The sequence below is a fragment of the Mobula birostris genome, chromosome 1, assembly GCF_030028105.1.
Source record: "Mobula birostris isolate sMobBir1 chromosome 1, sMobBir1.hap1, whole genome shotgun sequence".
NCBI classification, from domain to species: domain Eukaryota; kingdom Metazoa; phylum Chordata; class Chondrichthyes; order Myliobatiformes; family Myliobatidae; genus Mobula; species Mobula birostris.
Window position 1 is genome coordinate 203,405,707 of NC_092370.1, and position 22,812 is coordinate 203,428,518.

The 22,812-nt window shown below is 40.6% G+C and overlaps 1 protein-coding gene across 1 annotated transcript in view; it reads left to right on the forward strand.

Moving 5' to 3' along the window:
* Nucleotides 1-16,717, forward strand: part of sav1 (salvador family WW domain containing protein 1) — a 36,719-nt gene extending 20,002 nt beyond the window's left edge. Inside the window, exons 3-5 of the mRNA XM_072269230.1 lie at nucleotides 317-587; nucleotides 2,750-2,899; nucleotides 15,647-16,717. Of these exons, the coding sequence (XP_072125331.1) occupies nucleotides 317-587; nucleotides 2,750-2,899; nucleotides 15,647-15,860 (635 nt within the window). The 3' untranslated portion in view covers nucleotides 15,861-16,717. The remainder of the gene's footprint in view (nucleotides 1-316; nucleotides 588-2,749; nucleotides 2,900-15,646) is intronic.
* The last annotated feature ends 6,095 nt before the right edge of the window (nucleotides 16,718-22,812 follow it).

Genomic DNA, 22,812 nt, shown 5'->3' on the forward strand with positions numbered 1-22,812 from the left:
GATTTTTGGATATGTAAAAATTGAAGTTGAAGATAAACACCTTGGATAATGAAGTTTGAAGATAGTTGTTCTGGTGTAATTTCCAGAGAGTATATAAAAGTAAAGTTCTGAATTTAGTGGATGACAATAAGGGCAAGTAATGCAATTAAGCAAAAGCTTGAAAATTAATGTTTATCCTATTGGTACAAAAATGGTTTGAATGCATTGCCTGCAGGTTTTAGTGCATCAATCTTGGAGAAGGTTTTGCTTAAGAAATTGGTCTATTTCTGCTTTTGTTTGCTTCAAAGAAATGACATTTATTTTCTGTATATTTTAGGCATGGGAAGAATTCCTTCAACATCCTTGGGGAACCTAACAAATCACACTACTGATGAATTGCCACTTCCTCTTGGCTGGTCAGTTGACTGGACGATTCGAGGAAGGAAATACTATATAGATCACAATACTAACACAACTCATTGGAGCCATCCATTTGAAAGAGAAGGATTGCCACCTGGCTGGGAGCGAGTGGAATCACCTGAATTTGGTGTTTATTATGTGGATCATATCAATAAGCGAGCCCAATATAGGCATCCATGTGCTCCCAGGTGCAGTTGGGTGCTTTTTTTTTTACTTTCAAAAATTACATTTGAGAACAAATGCATGTGCAGAAATATCATTGCAACGGTGTCATTTTTAAAAGCTTCTATGTGTTAACTACAGATCACTGTTATTTTGCATAAAGCTATATCCAATCAATTCCAAGAGAGCGGACTTAATCAACATGAAGTGCTGATAATTTGAATTAAATTGATTATAGATTATAAACTGTGAAATACAAAGATGGTGTATGTCTATTCACTTGTTTTCTTGCAGACTCCTTAATTATCAGGTAGATCCAAAAGCAATCAATGGTGTCAACATAACTTTTATTTCATCTTTGCTTGCTTTTTAATATTTAAATCTGCTGTTGGTTTTTTAATATTTAAATCTGCTGTTGGTTAACAGTTGTGTTTTGTCTGAAATTCCATTATTTTGGCATAGGTAGTCTATTATACTTCTGATGTAGATTCCTTTAAATTAAGTATTAACACCAATTTAACCATCTTGATATAATTACTAGATGCATTTTTGCGAGGGAACTTGTTTCATATTTGCATTGAACATCCATTTGTGTCTTAGGGGAATTTTCACTTGGCTATGAGAGGGCTAGCTGAAAAAATGTGTAGAAACATTAGCGATCTTTCAAGAATCATTAGATTCTGGAATCATTTCAGATGACTGCAAAATCGCAAATGTTATTCCACTGTAAGAAGGAAGGGAGGCAAAAGACAGGAAATTATAGGCCAGAGTAACACATACCAAATGCTGGAGAAACTCAGCAGGTCAGGCAGCATCTATGGAAAGGAATGAACAGTTGAAGTTTTGGGCTGAGATCCTTCATTTGGACTGGGTCTGAAATGTTGGTATTTTGTCTCTGCACAAAATGTTGACTGTTAGTCCTTTACAAAGTTGCTGTGTGACCCGCTGAGTTCCTCCAGCATTTTGTATGTGTTGCTCTGGATTTCCAGCATCTGCAGAATCTCCTGTGTTTATAAATTATAGGCCAGTTAGCTTGACTTCAGTGTTGGCAAGATGTTAAGAGTCCATTATTGAGGATGAAGTTTTGGAGTATTTGAAAGTACATATTAAAATAGGCTAGACTCAGCATGGTTTCCTTGAGGGGAAATCTTGCCTGAGAACTCTGTTGGAATTTTTTGAGGAAATAATAGGCAGGATAAACAAAGGAGAGGAGTTAGTGGATGCTGTTTACTTGGATTTTCAGAAAGCCTTTGACAAGGTGCCTCACATGAGGCTGCTTAATAAGATGAGAGCCCATCGTATTACAGGAAAGATACTAACATGGACAGAAAATTTGCTGACTAGCCGAAGATAAAGAGTGGGAATAAAGGGGGCTTTTACTGGCCGGCTGCCAGTGAGTAGTGGTGTTCCACAGGGGTCTGTGTTGGGACCAATTCTTTCAAGTTATATATTAATGTTCTGGATGATCGAATTGATGGCTTTGTGGCCAGGTGTGTGTTAAAATTCATATGTACATAAATATTTTTACTTAAGTGCATTAAAATTAAGTAGACATTGTTGCATTTTAACTAGAAAGCATAAAATATTCAGTGCTACTAGGAATACCCGTTTTCTATTCAATAGCTTTGCAAATTTTGCCTTCGTTAAAAGGGTAAGAGAGTTGGATATTTTTCTAAAGTGATTTATCTCTTCTAATCTTTTGAATTCATTCAAATTCATATTTGATCAGAAGTTTTGGAAAATTTAATCTTTCAGCTTTATCTCTGGTCCAGGCCAAAGCTACCAATAGGTTTTTTTTTATTTTGGCTGTGGCCAAAGTTATGTGCCTGTGCCACCTACCTTTTAATTCTTAAGTTTTGTGTTTGCCTAGTGTTGAAAGCTGTGGGAACGTTACCTTTTTGCTCACTGCCTAAAATAAGAGGTAGTTGGATACTACAGCTCAGTTGAACTTTCATCTTTGTGGTCTGGAAATCAAAACCTCTTTCTGCTAGTTGAAGTGCTTTCTTTTCCCCAAAATATTTTATTCCATGTATACATAGAATGATAGTATTGTCTTTCATCGGGGCAGTCTGTATTTACCAGAGATATAATCAAAATTTTGAGTTTAAGATTATGTTGGCTTGCCTGTTAGGAAAAAAACTGGGGTAATATGCTAGTTTATTGTTAATATTGAAACTTGTTATTGCAGTGTTCCTCGGTACGACCAACCTCCACCTCTTCTTCCTCCTGTTACATACCAACCACAACAAACTGATCGCAATCAGCTGGTTCCTGCAAATCCCTACCATACAGCAGAAATTCCAGATTGGCTGAAAGTCTATGCCAGGGCTCCAGTAAAGTAAGTGATCATGAAGTACACAGATGATCATGTCAGCTGCTATATTTTATTTTATTTTTACAAAAGTAGGTAGTCCTCATTTAATTTCAAAATCAATATTTAGAGTGCTAATTTCTGATAGTTGTCATTAGTTATTCTGTGCAAAAGCTTTTGTTTTCATACTTTATAAGACTGGATGACCAGATATTGTGTCCTTGGTTCAGAAATTACTCCAATATACGTTTATTTTAAGAATGAAGTGATGATTGTTTAAAATTTCAATACAGGTGCCCCCCTGCTTTTCAAACGTTCGCTTTACGAAACCTCACTGTTACGAAAGACCTACATTAGTACCCTGTTTTCGCTTTCAGAAGGTGTTTTCACTGTTACGAAGAAAGGCAGCGAGCGATAAAAGGCAGTGTGCGCCCCGAGCAGCCGCTCTCCCCCGGATTCGGAACGGCATTGCTTAAACACGTTGCATTGAGCAGCCGTTAGTAAGATGGGTTCTAAGGTGTCAGAAAAGCCTGAAAGAGCTCGTAAGGGTGTTACATTTAATGTAAAACTAGACATGATTAAGCGTTTCGATCGTGGTGAACGAAGCAAGGACAAAGTGAGTTTGGCTTGTGGAAGCTGAGGAAGATGATGTTGAAAAGGTTTTGGCATCCCATGACCAAGATTTGATAGATGAAGAGCTGATGCAATTGGAAGAGGAAAGGATAACAATCGAAATCGAATGCAGTGGCGAAAGTGAAGCAACTGCATGAGATTTTGGCTGCAATGATAAAGTATGACTTTAATTTTGAAAGGGTACGTAGGTTTAGGGGATATTTGCAGGATGGTTTGAGTGCTTACAAAGAACTGTGTGATAGAAAAATGTGCAAGGCTCAGCAGTCAAGCAAGCCTTCCACATCAGCCACAGCAGACGACGAACCTCGACCTTCGACATCGAGGTGGGCAGTCATAGGAGAAGGTGAGCTGCCTGCCCTGATCGACAATGAGATGGCACCCCCGTGTCCCACCACCCCAACCCCCCGGCCCCCGGACAGATACTGTACCGATTCGCGGAAAATGCAGCGGTAGCGGGGAGGCACACGGCACATCTTTAAGAAAAAAGCCGAAATAAACATGCTAATTAATTAGGTGCGCCTGGCACATAATTGTTGGCCCAGATCAGAGGCGATGCAATGGGCAATCATTGTACATACATTATTTCTACTTTATATAGGCTGTGTATTTTTATATTTATTTGGTAGATTTGGCAGCTTCAGAGTTTAAAGGTTACTGGAGAGTGCATTTATGCCAATAGTGCTTGCATGAGATTTTCTGCCGAGAGCGCTTACGTGAGATTTTCGCTACGGAGATTTGTGCAGGCAATGGTTGTAGAGAAGTATTTCTACTTTATATAGGCTGTGTAGTTATCATATCATATTCTTGTTTTTACTATATGTTACTGTTATTTTAGGTTTTGTGTGTTATTTGGCATGATTGGTAGGTTATTTTTGGGTCCGCGAACGCTCACAAAATTTTACCATATAAATAAATGGTAATTGCTTCTTCGCTTTACAACATTCCGGCTTATGCATACCTTCGGAGGGCGGGGGAAACCTGCACTATGTTACCTAACATATCAATCAAGCAGTGCACCATAAAGTTCAGTTCTGCGATTCTTCTCTGAAGAGTTCTTTTCACCCACATAGTTGTTGCAGTCTGGGACATCCTGGTAGAGGCAGCCACTCAGAACTATTTAGGAACATCTGAGGACATGAAGTGCCAAGTTATAATAAACATCAGACCGTTTGCTGAGGAACGGGGTTTGTGTAAATAGGTTCTTGATGGTCAGCATAAGTGTGGTGGGCCAAAGAGCCTGTTTCTGTGCTCTGTGATTGAGCAAGAATGTAAAGATCAGCTATCCATTACCCAGAAGAGATGGCTACCCTGTATATTTTAGCCTTGCAAATTTTCCGGCCAGCAGTATGATAAGTTGGTCTGCATCCTTATTCTTCATGTACGCGACCACAATATTTTTTTGAAATTCTGTGTTTCATGTTTGTTTCTCTTGGACTTTGAACAAAAAATGGAATTTGACTTCAAGCAGAAGTGCCTGGAAGATAATTTTAAGGACAAGTTATACATGGCAGAAATGTATAAGATCAAACTCTACAGATCCCCTTATAACTTTACTGTTTCATTATTGTGCATATCAGTACCAGTATTTGTGCTTAATTTGAAAATATCTTCTATCACATGGAGCAATTGATTGTTTTAATTTTTTTTTTGCTCAGCATAACAAAACTTGCAATTTCCAGATACACTTACATTTACATTTCTTCCCCTCACAGACATCAGGTATCAGAACACTTCCATGAAAATATAGACATCACCACAACATCCTATACAAAAGCCCTTATTAGTATAGAAGACAGGTTTACATCTATATACTAAAGAAAAGGTTGCCATGTTTAATGAAAACTATTTGTTTTTGAGTGTACCATACATGTCAAAAAGTCCAAAGGAATGTATTCCATGATTAATTTACACCAACCAAAAAGTCCAGGGGCCTTATCAGATATCCAACAAAGTAAAATGTTCTTCCTCGCACCAAAAGTCAGGATGTTAAAAAGTTTTTTCTGATGTGCATTAATAATACAACTGCTGGGTAAGCCTAAGAGAAAAGACACTGGGTCCAGTTCAAGCTCCATCTTCAGGATCTTTTCCATTTCACCCAAAATATCACTCCTGAAGTTTGGGACAAGTCCAAAAACAGTGGATGAAAGTTCCAATATTTCCTGTACATTTAGAACACATTGGAGAAACCCCTGTCTTAAATTTCGAGAGATGATCTGGAGTCAGATGGGCTCTATGCAGAATTTTGAGTTGCAATGTTTTAGTTCTATTACAAGCTGAAATCTTCTTTGCTTTATCACAGATATCTCCCCATGTTTCAACTGTAATTTCTACTCCCAGCTCTTCCTCCCAGACCCTTCCCAGCTGCTCAGCCTCTCCACAAGAACATTCCCTCAGGATGCTGTAAAAAGTTCTAATAGAGACTTCACCCTTAGAACGAAACAGCCTCTTTTCTATGTCAGAACTATAGAAATCAGTTAACAATGTTGCTTTTTTTTCTGTATATAATCTCTTATCTGAAAGAAACGAAAAACATCCTTGTTGGGTATGTTAAATTTCTGTACTATTTGACTAAAAGACATCATCGTTCCTTCATCAAACAAATCTCCTAGATGGAAAATACCCTTAGAAATCCAAAGTTTAAATCCAGAATCCATTATGCCAGGCTGAAAATCTGGACTGCCAGTTATTGGAGTGAAGGGTGATATTTTCGCTGCATTGCCCTCAATTTGTCGCACTGCCCTCCAAACCCTGACTGTATTAATTGTTATTGGATTGTGACAATATTCCTTAACTAGTTTCATCTTAGTGAGGAAAAGCAAATTAATAAGAGGGTGTTTTGCTTGTGAAGCTTCAATGTCTAGCCAAATTGAGGAGGGGTCCCTGCAAACTCAGTCAACCACATAAGATAAAAAGGAACTTAATTGCTATTTTTTGATGTCTGGAAAATCCAGACCCCTAGACTACTGGGAAGCTGTAACTTACACGTTTTAATACAGGGTCTTTTTTTGTCCCAGATGAAAGAAACAAACCAGCCATTTATTTTTTTTTAAGTATTTGTTGGGTAAAAATGACTGGAATCATTGGTGTTGGGTAGAGCAGACGAGAAAGAATGTTCATTTTCAGCAAAGATATTGAGCCAAGCCAAGAAATGGGAAGAGTGCTCCATCGCTCAAGATCCTGTATGATTTTGTCAAATAACTGTGTAAAGTTAGCTTTGAACAATTGATCAAATGTAGGTGTGATAAGTATACCTAAGTTAACAAAACCTGTCTGTGACCATTTAAAGGGGAAAACATCCTGAGTGTCAGGTACCTGCTGCAGATCCCTCAGAGGCATAGCCTCTGATTTAATAAAATTGATTTTATAACCTGAAAAGGCGCTAAATGAATTGATGCATTGTATAAGGTGGTGCACTGATATAGCAGGGTTTGATAAGAAAATTAGAACATCATCTGCATACAATGTAATTTTATGTGACTAAAGGTGTAGCCATGGGCACTTGTATGGCTCCCAGCTATGCCTGCCTTTTTGTTGGCTTTGTGGAACAATCCATGTTCCAAGCCTATACTGGTATCTGTCCCCCACTTCTCCTTCGCTGCATCGATGACTGCATTGGCGCTCCTTCCTGCATGCATGCTGAGCTCGTTTACTTCATTAACTTTGCCTCCAACTTTCACCCTGCCCTCAAGTTTACCTGGTCCATTTCCGACACCTCCCTCCCCTTGATCTTTCTGTCTCTATCTCTGGAGACAGCTTATCTACTGATGTCTACTGTAAGCCTACGGACTCTCACAGCTACCTGGACTATTCCTCTTCCCACCCTGTCTCTTGCAAAAATGCCATCCCCTTCTCGCAATTCCTCCATCTCGGCTGCAACTGCTCTCAGGATGAGGCTTTTCATTCCAGGATGAAGGAGATGTCCTTTTTTTTATATAGAGAAAGGGGCTTCCCTTCCTCCACCATCAAATCTGCTCTCAAACACATCTCTTCCATTTCACGCACATCTCTCACCCCATCCTCCCGCCACCCCACTAGGAATAGGGTTCCCCTTGTCCTCACCTACCACCCCACCAGCCTCCGGGTCCATCATATTATTCTCCGTAACTTCCGCCACCTCCAACGGGATCCCACCACTAAGCACATCTTTTCCTTCCCCCCCCACTTCAGGGCCCCAGACTGTCCTTCCAGGTGAGGCGACACTTCACCTGTGAGTTGGCTGGGCTGATATACTGGGTCTGGTGCTCCCGATGCGGCCTTCTATATACTGGGGAGACCTGACGCAGGCGGGGAGACCGTTTCACTGAACACTTACGCTGTGTCTGCCAGAGAAAGCAGAATCTCCCAGTGGCCACACATTTTAATTCCACGTCCCAATCCAATTCTGATATGTCTATCCATGGCCTCCTCTACTGTAAAGATGAAGCCACACTCAGGTTGGAGGAACAACACCTTATATTCCTTCTGGGTAGCCTCCAACCTGATGGCATGAACATTGACTTCTCTAACTTCTGTTAATGCCCCACCTCCCCTTCGTACTCCATCCTTTATTTATTATTATTAATTTTTTCTTCCCCCCCCCCCACTTCTCTTTTTCTTTTTCTCCCTCTGTCCCTCTCACTATAACTCCTTGGCCATCCCCCCCCCCCCACACCCCCAGCCTCACGTCCCATGATCCTTTCCCTTCTCCAGCCTTGTATCCCTTTTGCCAATCAACTTCCCAGCTCTTAGCTCCATCCCTCCCCTTCCTGTCTTCTCCTATCATTTCTGATTTCCCCCCCCCCCACTTTCAAATCTCTTACTATCTCTTCTTTCAGTTAGTCCTGAGGAAGGGTCTCAGCCCGAAATGTCGACTGTACCTCTTCCTATAGATGCTGCCTGGCCTGCTGTGTTCACCGGCATTTTTTGTGTGTGTTGCTTGAATTTCCAGCATCTGCAGATTTCCTTGTGTTTGCGTAATTTTATGTGACTTTAGTCGTATGTCTGGAGCAGATATTTTAGGGTCTCGCTGAATAGCCTCAGCCAATGGCTCGATCACTAGTGTGAAAAGTAGTGGTGATAAAGGGCAGCCCTGCTGGTTGCCCCTCAGAATACTAAAATTGTGTGACCTAATACGATTAGAATCGCAGCCAAAGGGCCATTATAAAGAACCTTCACCCACTTAATAAAATCATTGCCCAAAGCAAATCGTTCTATAGTGGGGGAAAAAAATACAGCCATTCGACACGATCAAAGGCCTTTCCTGCATCTAAGGAAACCACCAAGCCGTCCACTGCCTGTTGCTGACATGCCTGAATCACATTAAGTAATCTTCTGATATTGTTAGATGATCTATGGCCTTTTACAAAACTCGTAGGATCCTCTTTTATGATAAAAGGTAACACAGTTTCTAATCACAACGCTAAGGTTTTAGATAAGACTTTAAAGTCAACATTTAACAATGAAATAGGCCTGTAGGAGGCACAATCTTCAGGGCTCTTTCCTTTCTTAAGAATTAGGGAGATATTAGCTTCTCTCAATGATTGGTGGGAGGAGACCACAATCAAATGCATGATTGAACATGTTGAGCATAGGCTCTGATAATAACTCTGCTCTCAAACACATCTCTTCCATTTCACGCACATCTGCTCATTCCACAGAGATGCAACACAAGAGCGTCATAGGAAGTCATTCCTGCCTGTGGCCATCAAACTTTACAACTCCTCCCTTGGAGGGTCAGACACCCTGAGCCAATAGGCTGGTCCTGGACTTACTTCATAATTTACTGGCATAATTTACATATTACTATTTAACTATTTATGGTTTTATTACTATTTATTATTTATGGTGCAACTGTAACGAAAACCAATTTTCCCCGGGATCAATAAAATATGACTATGACTAACCCTGTGAACTCTTTATAGAATTCACTAGTGAGTCCATCAGAACAGGGGCTTTCCCACTTTGGAGCTGTCTCACAGCTTCCTGTACCTCATGTATAGATAATGGAGCATTGAGGAGGGACTCTTGTTCAGAAGAAATGCCTAGGAGATCTAAATTCCTGAAAAAGTACTCCATCCTCGATTGTCCATCATTACATTGCTCAGATTGATACAGTTTAGAATAAAAATTCTTAAGCACAACATTAATCATTTTAGAATTACTAGTGAGGGCTCCTGTCCCATCCCTAATTGAAGCAATAGTCTGAGAGGCAATTTTCTTTCTAGCTAAATAAGCCAAATACCTACCTGGTTTCTCACCATGTTCAAACAATCGTCGTTTTGCAAATGTCAATTTTCTTTTGGCTACTTGTGTAAGAGTTTAGTGTACAGCGTAGGGCTGTGATATTCTGTAACTTGGCTGCAGAAGGCTTATTATTATCCTTTTCAGCTGCCGCAAGCCTTGCTTCCACTAGGTGCTGCTGTTCCGCAAGCTTGTCGCTTCTTACTAGCAGAGTAGGAGATATTTAATCCCCTTTCATAGGCCTTAGCGGTTTCCCAGAGCATTGATGGACTACTAGCTGATTTGGAATTGATAGATAAGAAAGTTTTGAATGCGGAAGTAAAGAGGTCTATAAATTTATTATCTTTTAGAATAAAAGGATTCAGTCTCCAATGTCTAGATCGTGCTGAATTATCTTTGGGCTTAATATTTAAATATACTGCTGCATAGTCAGAAATAGCAATATTTCCAGTTGTGCAGGATACAACTAATTCTAGGAGTGTTTTGGGGTTCAGAAAAAGGTCTATTCTAGTGTAACACTTGTGTGGATTAGAAAAAAGTGTGAAGTCTTTGTCTGAGGGATGTAACAACCTCCAGACATCCACAAGTCCTAGTTCTCCACACAAGTCCATGATTTGTTTGGACTGTGAGGAGAGCAATGGGGTCCAGTAGGCACTCTGTCCATCAATGGGTCCATGAGACAATTAAAATCCCCACCGACAATAATGTTTTTTATTGAAAAGCTTGTAAGTTTGGAGAAGGCATCTGTTAGGAATTTGAGAGGATGAGCTGGAGGGCAGTAAACATTGAGAATACCATATTCCTCTCCATATATTGAAGCCTTAACAATCACAACTCTCCCATTCTTATCCTTAATGCAGTCTAATAACTTAAAAGGTAAGTTCTTCCTAATTAAAATGGCCACTCCCTTACTCCAGGTATTAAAAGATGAAAAATAGACTTGATCAAATCCACTCTGTTACAGATTTAGATGTTCTTTATCATTTAAATGTGTCTCCTGCAATAAGGCTATATCCACCCTTTCCTTTTTCAGGTTTAGTAGGATTTTCTTTGTCTTGATTGGTGAACGACTCCCCTTAATGTTCCAAGTGCACAATTTTAATATATTACTGGTCATAACCCTTTATAACAATCATGTGACTCCAGAGGAGAAGAAACCTGACTTAAGATCAGCTGGGCAGCAATAAGTAAATTTTAAAAAAACACAAAAAAAACAAAGCACCAACAGCGCTGAACAAGAGGGCTTATCCCACACTTAAAGGGGATACCTGAACTTCTAGCACCCCATATTCTGCCCCATTGCCAATATGGCATTTAACATAGTCAAAAATGAAAACAGGGCATAATTTATCAATCCACCGATTTGTTACTGTCATGTTTAAACTCCTCTAGGCTGGAGCAGCACCACTAATTTAAATAATAAAACTGTATGGATCAAACCAAACACGTTACCCATCCTATAAGATTTCTTGCCATCGAGTAAAGAAAAGGTAAAATAAAGCGACCATCGAGCATGTTATCGTCCATAACCAGGGCTACACAATATACTGTATACATTCTTTAGCCCAACCTGTGCCAGGAGAATCAAATATCTTGGTGGTCCCATTGTAGGTGACTTTCAGCGCCGCTGGATATAGCTAAGTACTGGATTCAGGATTCTCTCAGCCGCTTCTTTACCTGGTCGAATTCCTTGTGCTTCTGAATAACGGCTGCCGAAGAATCTTGGAAAAAAAACATAAGCCTGGATCCCTCATATAGTAAAGCCTGGGCATCAGTCCCACGGTGCCTCTAAGCCTCCATCACTCTTTGCTTATCACTGAAATTGTGGAACCCCACGAGGACAGGTCGAGGGCGTTAGCCTGGGCCCGGTTTTGGCACCGGCATATGGTGAGCTCTTTCCACTTCAATGTGTCCAGCCTTGGTTTCCAAATCAAGGAATTTAGGTAGCCAGCCCTCAAAATTTTGCCAGTTGGCTGCCTTCTGTACCTTCAGGTAGACCGATGATTCGTATATTTTTTCTCCTACCTCTGTTCTCAAGATCATCGATATAGTCAGACAGGCTTTGAACTTGCTTATCCAGCGCCTGGATGCAGCTTTGGGCCTGATTAGTTACAGTTTCTACCGCGGAGACTTGGCCCTCAGCTTCGGTTGTTCTTGTATCAAGATTTCTAAGCTCCAATGTGTGGTTTTGAGTATTAGAGAGAGTGGAGCCAGCTTCTCATCTGTCATTTTGGATATGTTCTCCATAACTTCCTGAATTACTTGACGAAAAACAGTAGCTAGCTCCTCAGCCCCGGGCGAGCGCTCTGTGCAGCCCATCTTGGCCGCCTTCTTAGTACCTTTTGATGGCATGGTGTTGAAGCAGCTCAAAAAGATACTCATCAATGTTTATACCATTAAATCCGACACTTGAGCATTTAAAAAAAGTTGAAACAGGTAAGTTTATATGCAAAATTATCAGTGTTGCGGTGCTGAGCTCAGTAAAGCAGACTTTTCACTGCGTCGCCATCTTGAAACTAATCTAATTGCAATTGCCACAAATGCTGGTGGAACACAGCAGGCCAGGCAGCATCTATAGGAAGAGGTACAAGCGACGTTTTGGGCTGAGCATTTGTGTGTATTGCTTGAATTTCCAGCATCTGCAAATTTCCTTGTGTTTGCTAATCACAATTGATTGTTTTAAAAAAAAAATAAATTATTACACTACAATTGGGGCAGGTATGTAATTGACTATAAAACTGAGATTTCCTGAGGTCATGGGTAGCAATATTAAAATACAACTTTTTTTTTACAACTCTTGGAATAATATGCAAGTTTTTCATTTGGAATAAACACAATGTTGGAAGAACTCAGCAGGCCAGGCAGCATCTATGGAAAAGACGTTTCAGGCCAAGACCCTTCGGCAGGACTGGGGGGAGGGTGCGGAATAAAGCTGAGGAGTAGATTGAAAAGTTGGGGGGAGGGGAATGGAGAAACGCAAAGTGGTAGGTGAAATCTGAACTAAAGAGCTGAGAAGTTGATGAAAGAGACAAGGCCATGGAAGAAAGAAAAGGGGTGATGGGTGGGTAAGGAGATAAGGTGGGAGGGAGAAAAGGTGATGGGAAATGGTGAAGGAGATGGGGGTGGGGGGCATTACCAGAAGTTCAAGAAATCAATGTTCAGACTCCGCATGTCTATTATAGACATCAGTGGATAAGCTGTCTCCAGAGATAGCTGTGAGATCGAGAAAGGGGAGGGAGGTGTAGGAAGTACCTGGTCCATTTCTGACACTTCTTGTCATATGCCAGAGACCAAAACAGCTGAGTTTTTCAGGTGGCATATGAGAGGTTAGAAGTTCATGATGATTAATGGAATTATAATACTATTATTATTTCAGTTTCTTGTGACATAGAATGAGACCAATCAGCCAATCAAATTATGCCATCTCTCCCAGCACTCTTCCCCCCCCCCCCATTTCCCTGTAACCTGCCGTCTTGTGTTCCCAAAATCTATACCATAGCCCTGTCCCTGGCTTCCCCACTACCCACTACACCAGGGCCATAGTTTAAATTGTTCAACTAACCTGCCAATCAACACTAATTTGGGATGCAAAAAGAAGCTGAAGCACCAAGGGAAGCCTACACAGACAAGGAAAACGCAAACACTACAGTACCTGGTCACAATTCAATTCTGGTCATTGGAGCTTTGTGATATTAACACCAAATGCTGTAGCCATTTTATACACAGGATAGGTGCAGACGTTCAGGGTTTAAAATTGTGGGATTTTTATTTTGAGGCCTAATTTTATATTTTAAGGGGTAAATTGCAGCATTGTGACTGAATGTTCATATCATCCCCTTAAACAGTCTTGTAAAACATAGAAACATAGAAAACCTACAGCACAATACAGGCCCTTCTGCCCATAAAGCTGTGCTAAACATGTCTTTACCTTAGAAAGTACCTAGGGTTACCCATAGCCCTCTATTTTTGTAAGCTCCGTGTACCTATCCAAGAGTCTCTTTTAAAAAAAAAACCTTATTGTTTCTGCCTCCACCATTGTCACCGGCAGCCCATCCCACGCTCTCACCATTCTGCGTTTATTTAAAGAAAAACAACAACAACAACTTACCCCTGACATCTCCTCTGTACCTACTTCCAAGCACCTTAAAACTGCGCCCTCTCATGCTAGCCATTTCAGCCCTGGGAGAAAACCTCTGACTATCCACACAATCAATGCCTCTCATCTTGTTCACCTCTGTCACGTCACCTGTCATCCTCCGTCGCTCCAAGGAGAAAAGGCCAAGTTCGCTCAACCTATTCTCATAAGACATGCTCCTCAATCCAGGCAACATCCTTGTAAATCTCCTCTGCATCCTTTCTATGGTTTCCACATCCTTCCTGTAGTGAGGTGCCAGAAATGAGCAGAGTACTCCAAGTGGGGTCTGACCAGGAGGCTCCTATATAGCTGCAACATTATTCCTCGGCTCTTAAACTCAATCCCACAGTTGATGAAAGCCAATGCACCGTATGCCGCCTTAACCACAGAGTCAACCTGTGCAGCAGCTTTGAGTGTCCTATGGTCTCGGACCCCAAGATCCTTCTGATCCTCCACGCTGCCAAGAGTCTTACCATTAACACTATATTCTGCCATCATATTTGACCTACCAAAATGAACCACCTCACACTTATCTGGGAAGATGATTCATAGAAAGGTACATAACGTCAGCAAAGAATGGGGTATCTCGGGTAGTCCCACTTAACGGCTCTTGGCCCTCATAGCCTTTTCTACTCATCCAGGCATATCTTCACATATGTAGATTTCAAGCAGAGTTCCACATCCGTGCTGTTCATTGAATAGTGGTGCTGGTGTAAAATCATCTAAGGTCTCCTTAGTAATCATGTCTTTGCCCTAAGTTATTGAAAGTTTAGGGCATGTGATGTTGTAAAATTTGCATATGAAGTACTGTTGAAGTAACTATGTTCATCAAATTTGAGTAGCAGCCTGCATTTCCTAGCAACAGCTGGATGGAGCACAAGGCAAATTAGGCATTATGACATTGGGTGGAGAAATTGTCTCATTGACTACTGTGGGATTTATTTGTAAAATGGACATTCAGAGCATTGTAGAAAAGGATTTAGACATCAGCAAGTGAGTTTCCATAATTTAATTTCAGAGTATTTTTATAAGTCAATTTTAAAGTGGAACAATTAGTTGAACTCCGCTCCATTAATCCTGGTTCATTTCTGGCCTCTAGAGTTTTCATTTTTCCCAAGACCACATTGGAGTTGAGAATAAGATGGGATTAATGTCAGTCAGTGGTTAATCATTAGTATTGACTGGATGGGCTGATTGGCTGGTTTTGTGATTAGTCTTTCAGCGTGAAACAGGATATTTTCCTCCTTCCATTAAGGCAAAGCTTTATTACAGCCAAGTTTTCTGTACATGTAAAAAGCTTTAGCTTAATGGAAGGACTGAAAACTGTGCCCAATACTGTAATAAGTGAATAGTGTTTTTAAAGTGAAATGGTTAAATTAAATGGAGAGAAATCTTGCTTTACAGAAGCCCTTGTTCAATATTTTAATAGATATGTGGCTAATCTGAATGAAATTTGTTTTATTTGAGTAGCTTCTCCATCTGCTTAGTTGTTCTCAAAAACAAAATGTTCTGGAGCTGGAAGACAGTGTGTCTGTGTGCCTATCAAACATCTGTGATGTCTATTGGTAACCTTGAGATATAATGCACTCCCTTGTGTTCATTGCGCTAGACATGCTAGGCACAATAAATAATAGTTTGATCAATGCAGTTGCGCTCCACCCAGAAGCTGCACATATCTACAATACAATATATTCAAATAGAGTACAAGATCCAGCTGAGTAGATATTCCTTGGAAGCAGAAGGGTTTTTATCAAATGTAATTCCATTGGTCTTTCCTATCTTTGTAGGTACGATCACATTCTAAAGTGGGAACTCTTCCAGTTAGCAGACTTGGACACTTACCAGGGATTGCTGAAACTGCTGTTCATGAAGGAATTGGAAAGGATTGTGAAATCTTATGAGGCATATAGACAAGCCCTTTTAACAGAGCTTGAAAATCGGAAGCAAAGGCAGCAGTGGTATGCACAACATCATGGCAAGAATTTTCCAGCAAATGTCTGACAGTGGAAGTATGTGAATAATACTAAAATTTTATTTTAACTCCTAAAACTTCCATATTTGCTATGAAGAAACATCAGTTTGGAGGTGATTGCGTCTAAATTTCAACAATTTGACCAATTAAACAAAACTGTATAAATTGTTTTTGTATATGTTGGTTTATCTCTTTCCAGGTTTTGTACCTTGATGTGAAAGTGCAGTGATTTGCTCCAGCAGCAACAACTTTTGTAAAAGACACCAAGGTCTGCCTGCATAGCTTTAAGTACGGATTGTTAAGGGTTTCATGAAATAAGCTAAAGCATCCAACACTAACTTCAGAAGAGAACAGCAATATGTTTACAGGTGAAGCCAAACACAGTGGTTTTATTTTGAACAGTGAAAGCAATGATTGATATTATGGCATTGTTACATACCAATTGTAATGATCATAATGATGCATTTAAAGTTATAAATGAAAGTAGTTTGGCATTTACACTGCTCTTTCCCCCTTTTTGTTTTATTACTTTAGCTCCACATGTTGCATTCATGAGAACATTTTGTTGTTTGGGTGTAATGTGGCACTTTTATTTGGCTTGTTTAGCAAGCATTTTATTTACTGATTAGGCACATGTTATTTCAGAAATATCTTGCAATTAAATCAGGGATACATTAAAGCTTATTTGAACTCTTTTTACTTATGAAAGGATGTATTTTGTACAAATTATAATGTTTTGTACAGTTATGATCTTTAGCAAGAATATTTTCATAGATGCCCGGCTTTTTATAAAACATTGAAATTTCACTCCATTTGTGAATTCAGCAATTCAGCAGTATAAAGATTGGTATTTATTAATTACTTTAGTGCAATAATATGTATAAACTTGCATAAATTTCCAATAAACTTTTTATGTGATTCAATATTATTCATCAGTTTGTTCTCTATAATTGGGACTTTCCATCTGTTTTGGGGAGGAGTTGGTTATACTGGACAACAAAGATTTTGCTTCCTGAATACTTTTGGGTGTATTTGATAGATTCTGGGTTGCCAGTCATGAAAATGACCATGAACTTGCCCTATCATGCACCGTTCTTTTGAAATCGCCTGTATTTGTCATTTCATTTCATAATTCAAGTAAATTAAAACATTGCCCACAATGTAAGCTGAAAAGTTTTCTATCTTGCCCAGGCATGCTTAGGCAGAGTGGATGCCGCATGGCAGGACAGGTTTTACAAAGGTTATAAAAGCATCACTCACACACCGTTCTACACATTGTTTACAATGTGATCAGTTTGTGATCACATTGATGTGCATAACATATTGTGTGTACTTTTTATAAAGTAATTGTATTTCCTGGAGTATTTGTGATAGCAAAATGTCTTGCCAATATTGCAACATCCACAGTACTTCATTATATTTGTGGTGAACGTACGCTTAAATCTCAAGACAGCATGACTCCTCTTATTATGAAAGCCTAGAACTCTACTTTGGGTGTAAAATTGGCGACCAAGACAAAGCCAGGGATCCTCACATTTGTTGTGCAACATGCGCTGTTAATCTTGGAGCTTGGCTCAGAAGTGCTGGGAACAGTGAACTTCAGAAAATAATGCAAGAGCAGAAGGATCATGTGACAGACTGCTACTTCTGTCTGACCAGTGTCTGGTTTCTCTGCTAAAAACAAGAAATCCATACCCCAATCTCCCTTCAGCCATGAGACCTGTGCCACCTGACGTTAGTCTTCCAATACCAAAGCCACCAGAGACATGGAATATAGAGGGGCAGGCGATTATGCCATGATGCACGAGCCAGGAATGGAAAACGATACTGATGCAGATTTTGAACCGTTTATGTCAAGTGAGCCTCATCTGGTAACACAATCTGAGTTAAATGACATGGTCAGACACTTGTGTCTGTCAAGGTCAAAAGCAGAATTACTGGGTTCAAGACTGCAAGGTTGGAATCTGCTGTCAACAGGCACAAAAATTTCTGTCTTTTGCAGCCGCCAAGAAGATTTGACACAATTGTTTGGTCAGGTAGATAATGTGTTTCTGCACTGACATGGGTTTTTGACTGCTTTGGGTTGCCAGCATGACCCACAGCAATGACATCTTTTTATTTACTCTTCAGTGTTCAGCCCAGAAGTTGTGCTGCTACACAAAGGCAATGTCCTCCCTTCAGTACCAATTAGCTGTGTAGTACACATGAAAGAAGACTACTGAAATTTGGGAGGCTTGTTGAAACACAGAGTACAGCAACTACAACTCTAATGTCTATGGTGAAAGTAGTAGCATTGCTACTGGGAATGCAGCTCAGATACACCAAGTACTGTTGTTGAAGAACCTCATTATATTAAAAAGGATTGGCCACTTGGTAAGCAGTTGGTTCCAGGGCAAGAAAGTGTGGCACAGAAGCCACTTGTAGACCCACCAAATATAAAACTGGGGCTTATGAAAAATTTTGTGAAAGTGATGAACAAGGAAGGTGAAGGACTTTGATATTTGAGATGGATGTTTCCCGGAATAAGAACATAAGACACAAGAGCAGAATTAGGCCATTTAGCCCATCAAGTCTGCTTGGCCATTTCATCATGGCTGATCCAATTTACCCTCAGCCCCAATCTTCTGCCTTCTCCCCGTATCACTTCATGTCCCGACCAATCAAAACTCTATCCCCCTCTGCCTTAAATATACATAAAGACTTGGCCTCCACAGCTGCCTGTGGCAAAGAATTCCACAGATTCACTACTCTCTGCCTAAAGAAATTCTTCCTCATCTCCCTTCTAAAAGGATGTCCTCTATTCTGAGGCTGCATCCTCTGGTCTTAGACACTCCCACCATAGGAAACATCCTCTCCACATCCACTCTATCAAGGCCTTTCACCATTCTATAGGTTTCAATGAGTTCACCCCTCATTCTTCTGAATTCTAGTGAATACAGGCCCAGAGTTATCAAATGTTCTTCATATGACAAGCTGTTCAAACCTGGAATCATTTTTGTGAACCTCCTTTGAACCCTCTCCAGTTTCAGCATATCCTTTCCAAGATATGTGAGCCCAAACTGCTCACGATACTCCAAATGAGACCTCACAAGTGCTTTATAAAGCTTCAACATTATATTCTTGCTTTTATATTCTAATCCTCTTGAAATGATTAACATTGCATTTGCCTTCCTTACTACTGACTCAACCTGTAAGTTAACCTTTAGGGAATCCTGCACAAGGTCTCCCAAGTCCCTTTCGCCTCAGTTTGTTGTATTTTCTCTCTATTTAGAAAATAGTCAACTATTTCATTTCTTCTACCAAAGTGTATGGCCATACACCTCCCAATACTGTATTCCATCTGTTACTTCTAGGCCCATTCTCCTAATCTGGCTATGTCCTTCTGTAGCCTCTCTACTTCCTCAAAACTACCTGCTCTTCCAACTATTTCATATTGTTTGCACACTTTGCAACAAAGCAATCAATTCCATCATCCAAATCATTGACATACAAAGTTAAAAGAATCCGTCCCAGCACAGACCCAAGTAGAACATCACTAGTCACTGGCAGCCAGTCAGAAAAGGCTCCCTTTGGTCCCATTCTTTGCCTCCTGCCAATCAGCCACTGCTTTATCCATGCTAGAATCTTTCTTGTAATACCATGGGCTTGTAGCTCGTTAAGCAGCCTTGTGTGGCACCTTGTCAAAGGCCTTCTGAAAGTCTTAAGTATACAACAGCAACCTATTCTCCTTTTTCTATCCTCCTTGTTATTTCTTCAGAGAATTTCCCTTGAGGAAACTGTTGACTACAGCCTATTTCATCATATGCTCCATGTACTCCAACATCTTCCCAACCACTGAGGTCAAACTAACTGCAATATAGTTTACCTTTCTTCTGCCTCTCTCCCTTCTTGAAGAGTGGAGTGGCATTTGCAATTTTCCAGTCTCCTGGAACCATGCTAGAATCTAGTGATTCCTGAAAGATTATTACTAATACCTCTTCAGCCATCTCTTTCAGAACCCTGGGATGTACACCATCTTGTGCAGGTGATTTATCTACCTTCAGATCTTTCAGTTTCCCAAGAACCTCCTCTCTGGTTATGGTAACTTCACGCACTTCATGGTCCTGACACCTGGAAATTCCACCATACTGCTAGTGAAGACTAACACAAAGTACTTAATCAATTTATCCTTCATTTCATTGTCCTCTCCAGCAACCTTTTCCAGCAGTCCGATATCCACTCTTGCCTATTTTACACTTTATGTATCAGAAGAAACTTTGGGGATCCTCTTTAATATTATTGGCTAGCTTATTGTCAAAATTAAGGAAAGAATTTTTATTGGCCCACAAATCAAACAGGTTATCAATGGTAGGTAATTCAAAGAACTTCTAGTAGGACCAGAGAAAATCGCCTGGAAGGCTTTCAAGGATGTTGAAAGTTTTCTTGGCGACTACAGAACACCAAACTATGTGCAGTAGACTTTTTCCCTGCAAATCTTGACACTGTCAGTGACAAGCATGGTGAAAGGTTTTACCAGGATATTATGGTTGTAGCGGGCGACGGAGTAGTGGAAGACAGAGTAGGAAGGCTTTGGCTCGAGTGGCTTCGGCAAGCAGAGGCTGAAGGACGAGCTTCACTCCAAATGAGGTAAGGCTGGGTAAGTTCCTTTAATTAATTTAATTACCTTAGGAGTAGGTAATGGAGGCAACAGTTAGGGCAGTTGAGTGCTCCATTTGCAATATGTGGGAAGTCAGGATGAGCACAATCATCCCTGATGACTACACCTGTAAAAGGTGCATCCAGCTGCAGCTCCTGACAAACCGAGTTAGGGAGCTGGAGCTAGATGAACTTCAGATCATTTGTGAGGCAGAGGCAGAAATAAACAGGAGTTACAGGGAGATAGTCACCCTTAAGGGTCAGGATACAGGTAGCTGGGTGACTGTCAGGAGAGGGAAGGGGAATAGACAGAATGAGCAGAGCACCCCCTGTGGCTGTTCCCACCAATAATAAATATATCATTTTGGATACTATTGATGGGGACGACCTACCAGGGACAAGTTGCAGTGGTTGTGTCTCTAGCACTGAGGCGGGACCCTTAGCTCAGAAGGGAAGGAGGGAAAAGAGGAGAGCAGTAGTGATAGGGGATTCAATAGTTAGGGGGACAGATCAGAGGTTCTGTGGAAAAAATCGAGAATCCCAGATCCCTCCCTGGTGCCAAGGTCCGCGATATCTCGGATTGAGTTCTCAGTACTCAAGAGGGAGGGTGAGCAGCTGAATCTCGTGGTCCTACCAATGACGTGGGTAGGAAGAATGAGGAGGTCCTGAAAGGTGAGTTTAGGGAGTTAGGCACCAAGTTAAAGGACAGGACCTCCAGGATTGCTACCGGTGCCACGTGCAGGCAGGTTTAGAAATTAAGATAGCGCAGATCAACACGTGGCTGAAGACATGGTCCAGGAGGGAGGGCTTCAGATTTATAGATAATTGGGCAGTTTTCCAGGGAAGGTGGTACCTGTTCCAGCAGGATGGTTTACATCTGAACTGGAGGGGGACAAATATTCTTGCAGGCAGGTTTGCTAGAGAGGCTCCAGTGGATTTAAACTAGATACAAGAGGGGAGGGGAACCAGAGTGTAGAAACAGATGTAGGGGAGAAGGAAGAAAAAGAAAATAGTAAAGTTGTTTGCACCGTTAGTGATAAACAGAGAGTAAGAGGTGAAAAATTTTCATAAATGCATTTATTTTAATGCTAGGAGCATTATAAGAAAGGTGGATGAGCTTAAAGAATGGATTGATACCTGGAAGTATGATGTGGTAGCTATTAGTGAAACATGGTTGCAGGAGGGGTGTGATTGGCAACTAAATATTCCTGGATTTCATTGCTTCAGGTGTGATAGAATCAGAGGGACAAGAGGGGGAGGTGTTGTATTGCTTGTCACAGAAAATATTACAGTGGTGCCCTGGAAGGATAGATTAAAGGGCTTGTCTAGGGAGGCTATTTGGGTGGAATTGAGGAATGGGAAAGGTGGTGTAACACTTATAGGGGTGTATTTTAGACCAAATAGGGAGCGAGAATTGGAGGAGCAAATTTGTAAGGAGATAGCAGATATTTGTAGTAAGCACAAGGTTGTGATTGTGGGAGATTTTAATTTTCCACACATAGACTGGGAAGCCCACACTGTAAAAGGGCTGGATGGTTTCGAGTTTGTAAAACGTGTGCAGGATAGATTTTTGCAGCAATACATAGAGGTACCAACTAGAGAAGGGGCAGTGTTGGATCTCCTGTTAGGGAATGAGATAGGTTAGGTGACAGAGGTATGTGTTGGGGAGCACTTCGGGTCCAGAGATCACAATGCCATTAGTTTCAATATAATTATGGAGAAGGATAGGTCTGGACCCAGGGTTGAGATTTTTGATTGGAGAAAGGCTAACTTTGAGGAGATGCGAAAGGATTTAGAAGGAGTGGATTGGGACAATTTGTTTTATGGGAAGGATATAATAGAGAAATGGAGGTCATTTAAAGGTGAAATTTTGAGGGTACAGAATCTTTATGTTCCTGTTGGGTTGAAAGGAAAGGTTAAAAGTTTGAGAGAGCCATGTTTTTCAAGGGATATTGGAAACTCGGTTTGGAAAAAGAGAGATATCTACAATAAATATAGGCAACATGGAGTAAATGAGGTGCTCAAGGAATATAAAGAATGTAAAAAGAATCTTAAGAAAGAAATTGGAAAAGCTAAAAGAAGATACGAGGTTGCTTTGGCAAGTAAGGTGAAAATAAATCCAAAGGGTTTCTACAGTTATATTAATAGCAAAAGGATAGTGAGAGATAAAATTGGTCCCTTAGAGAATCAGAGTGAACAGCTATGTGTGAAACCAAAAGAGATGGGGGAGATATTGAACAGTTTCTTTTCTTCGGTATACACTAAGGAGAAGGATATTGAATTGTGTAAGGTAAGGGAAACAGGTAGGGAAGTTATGGAAACTATGATGATTAAAGAAGAGGAAGT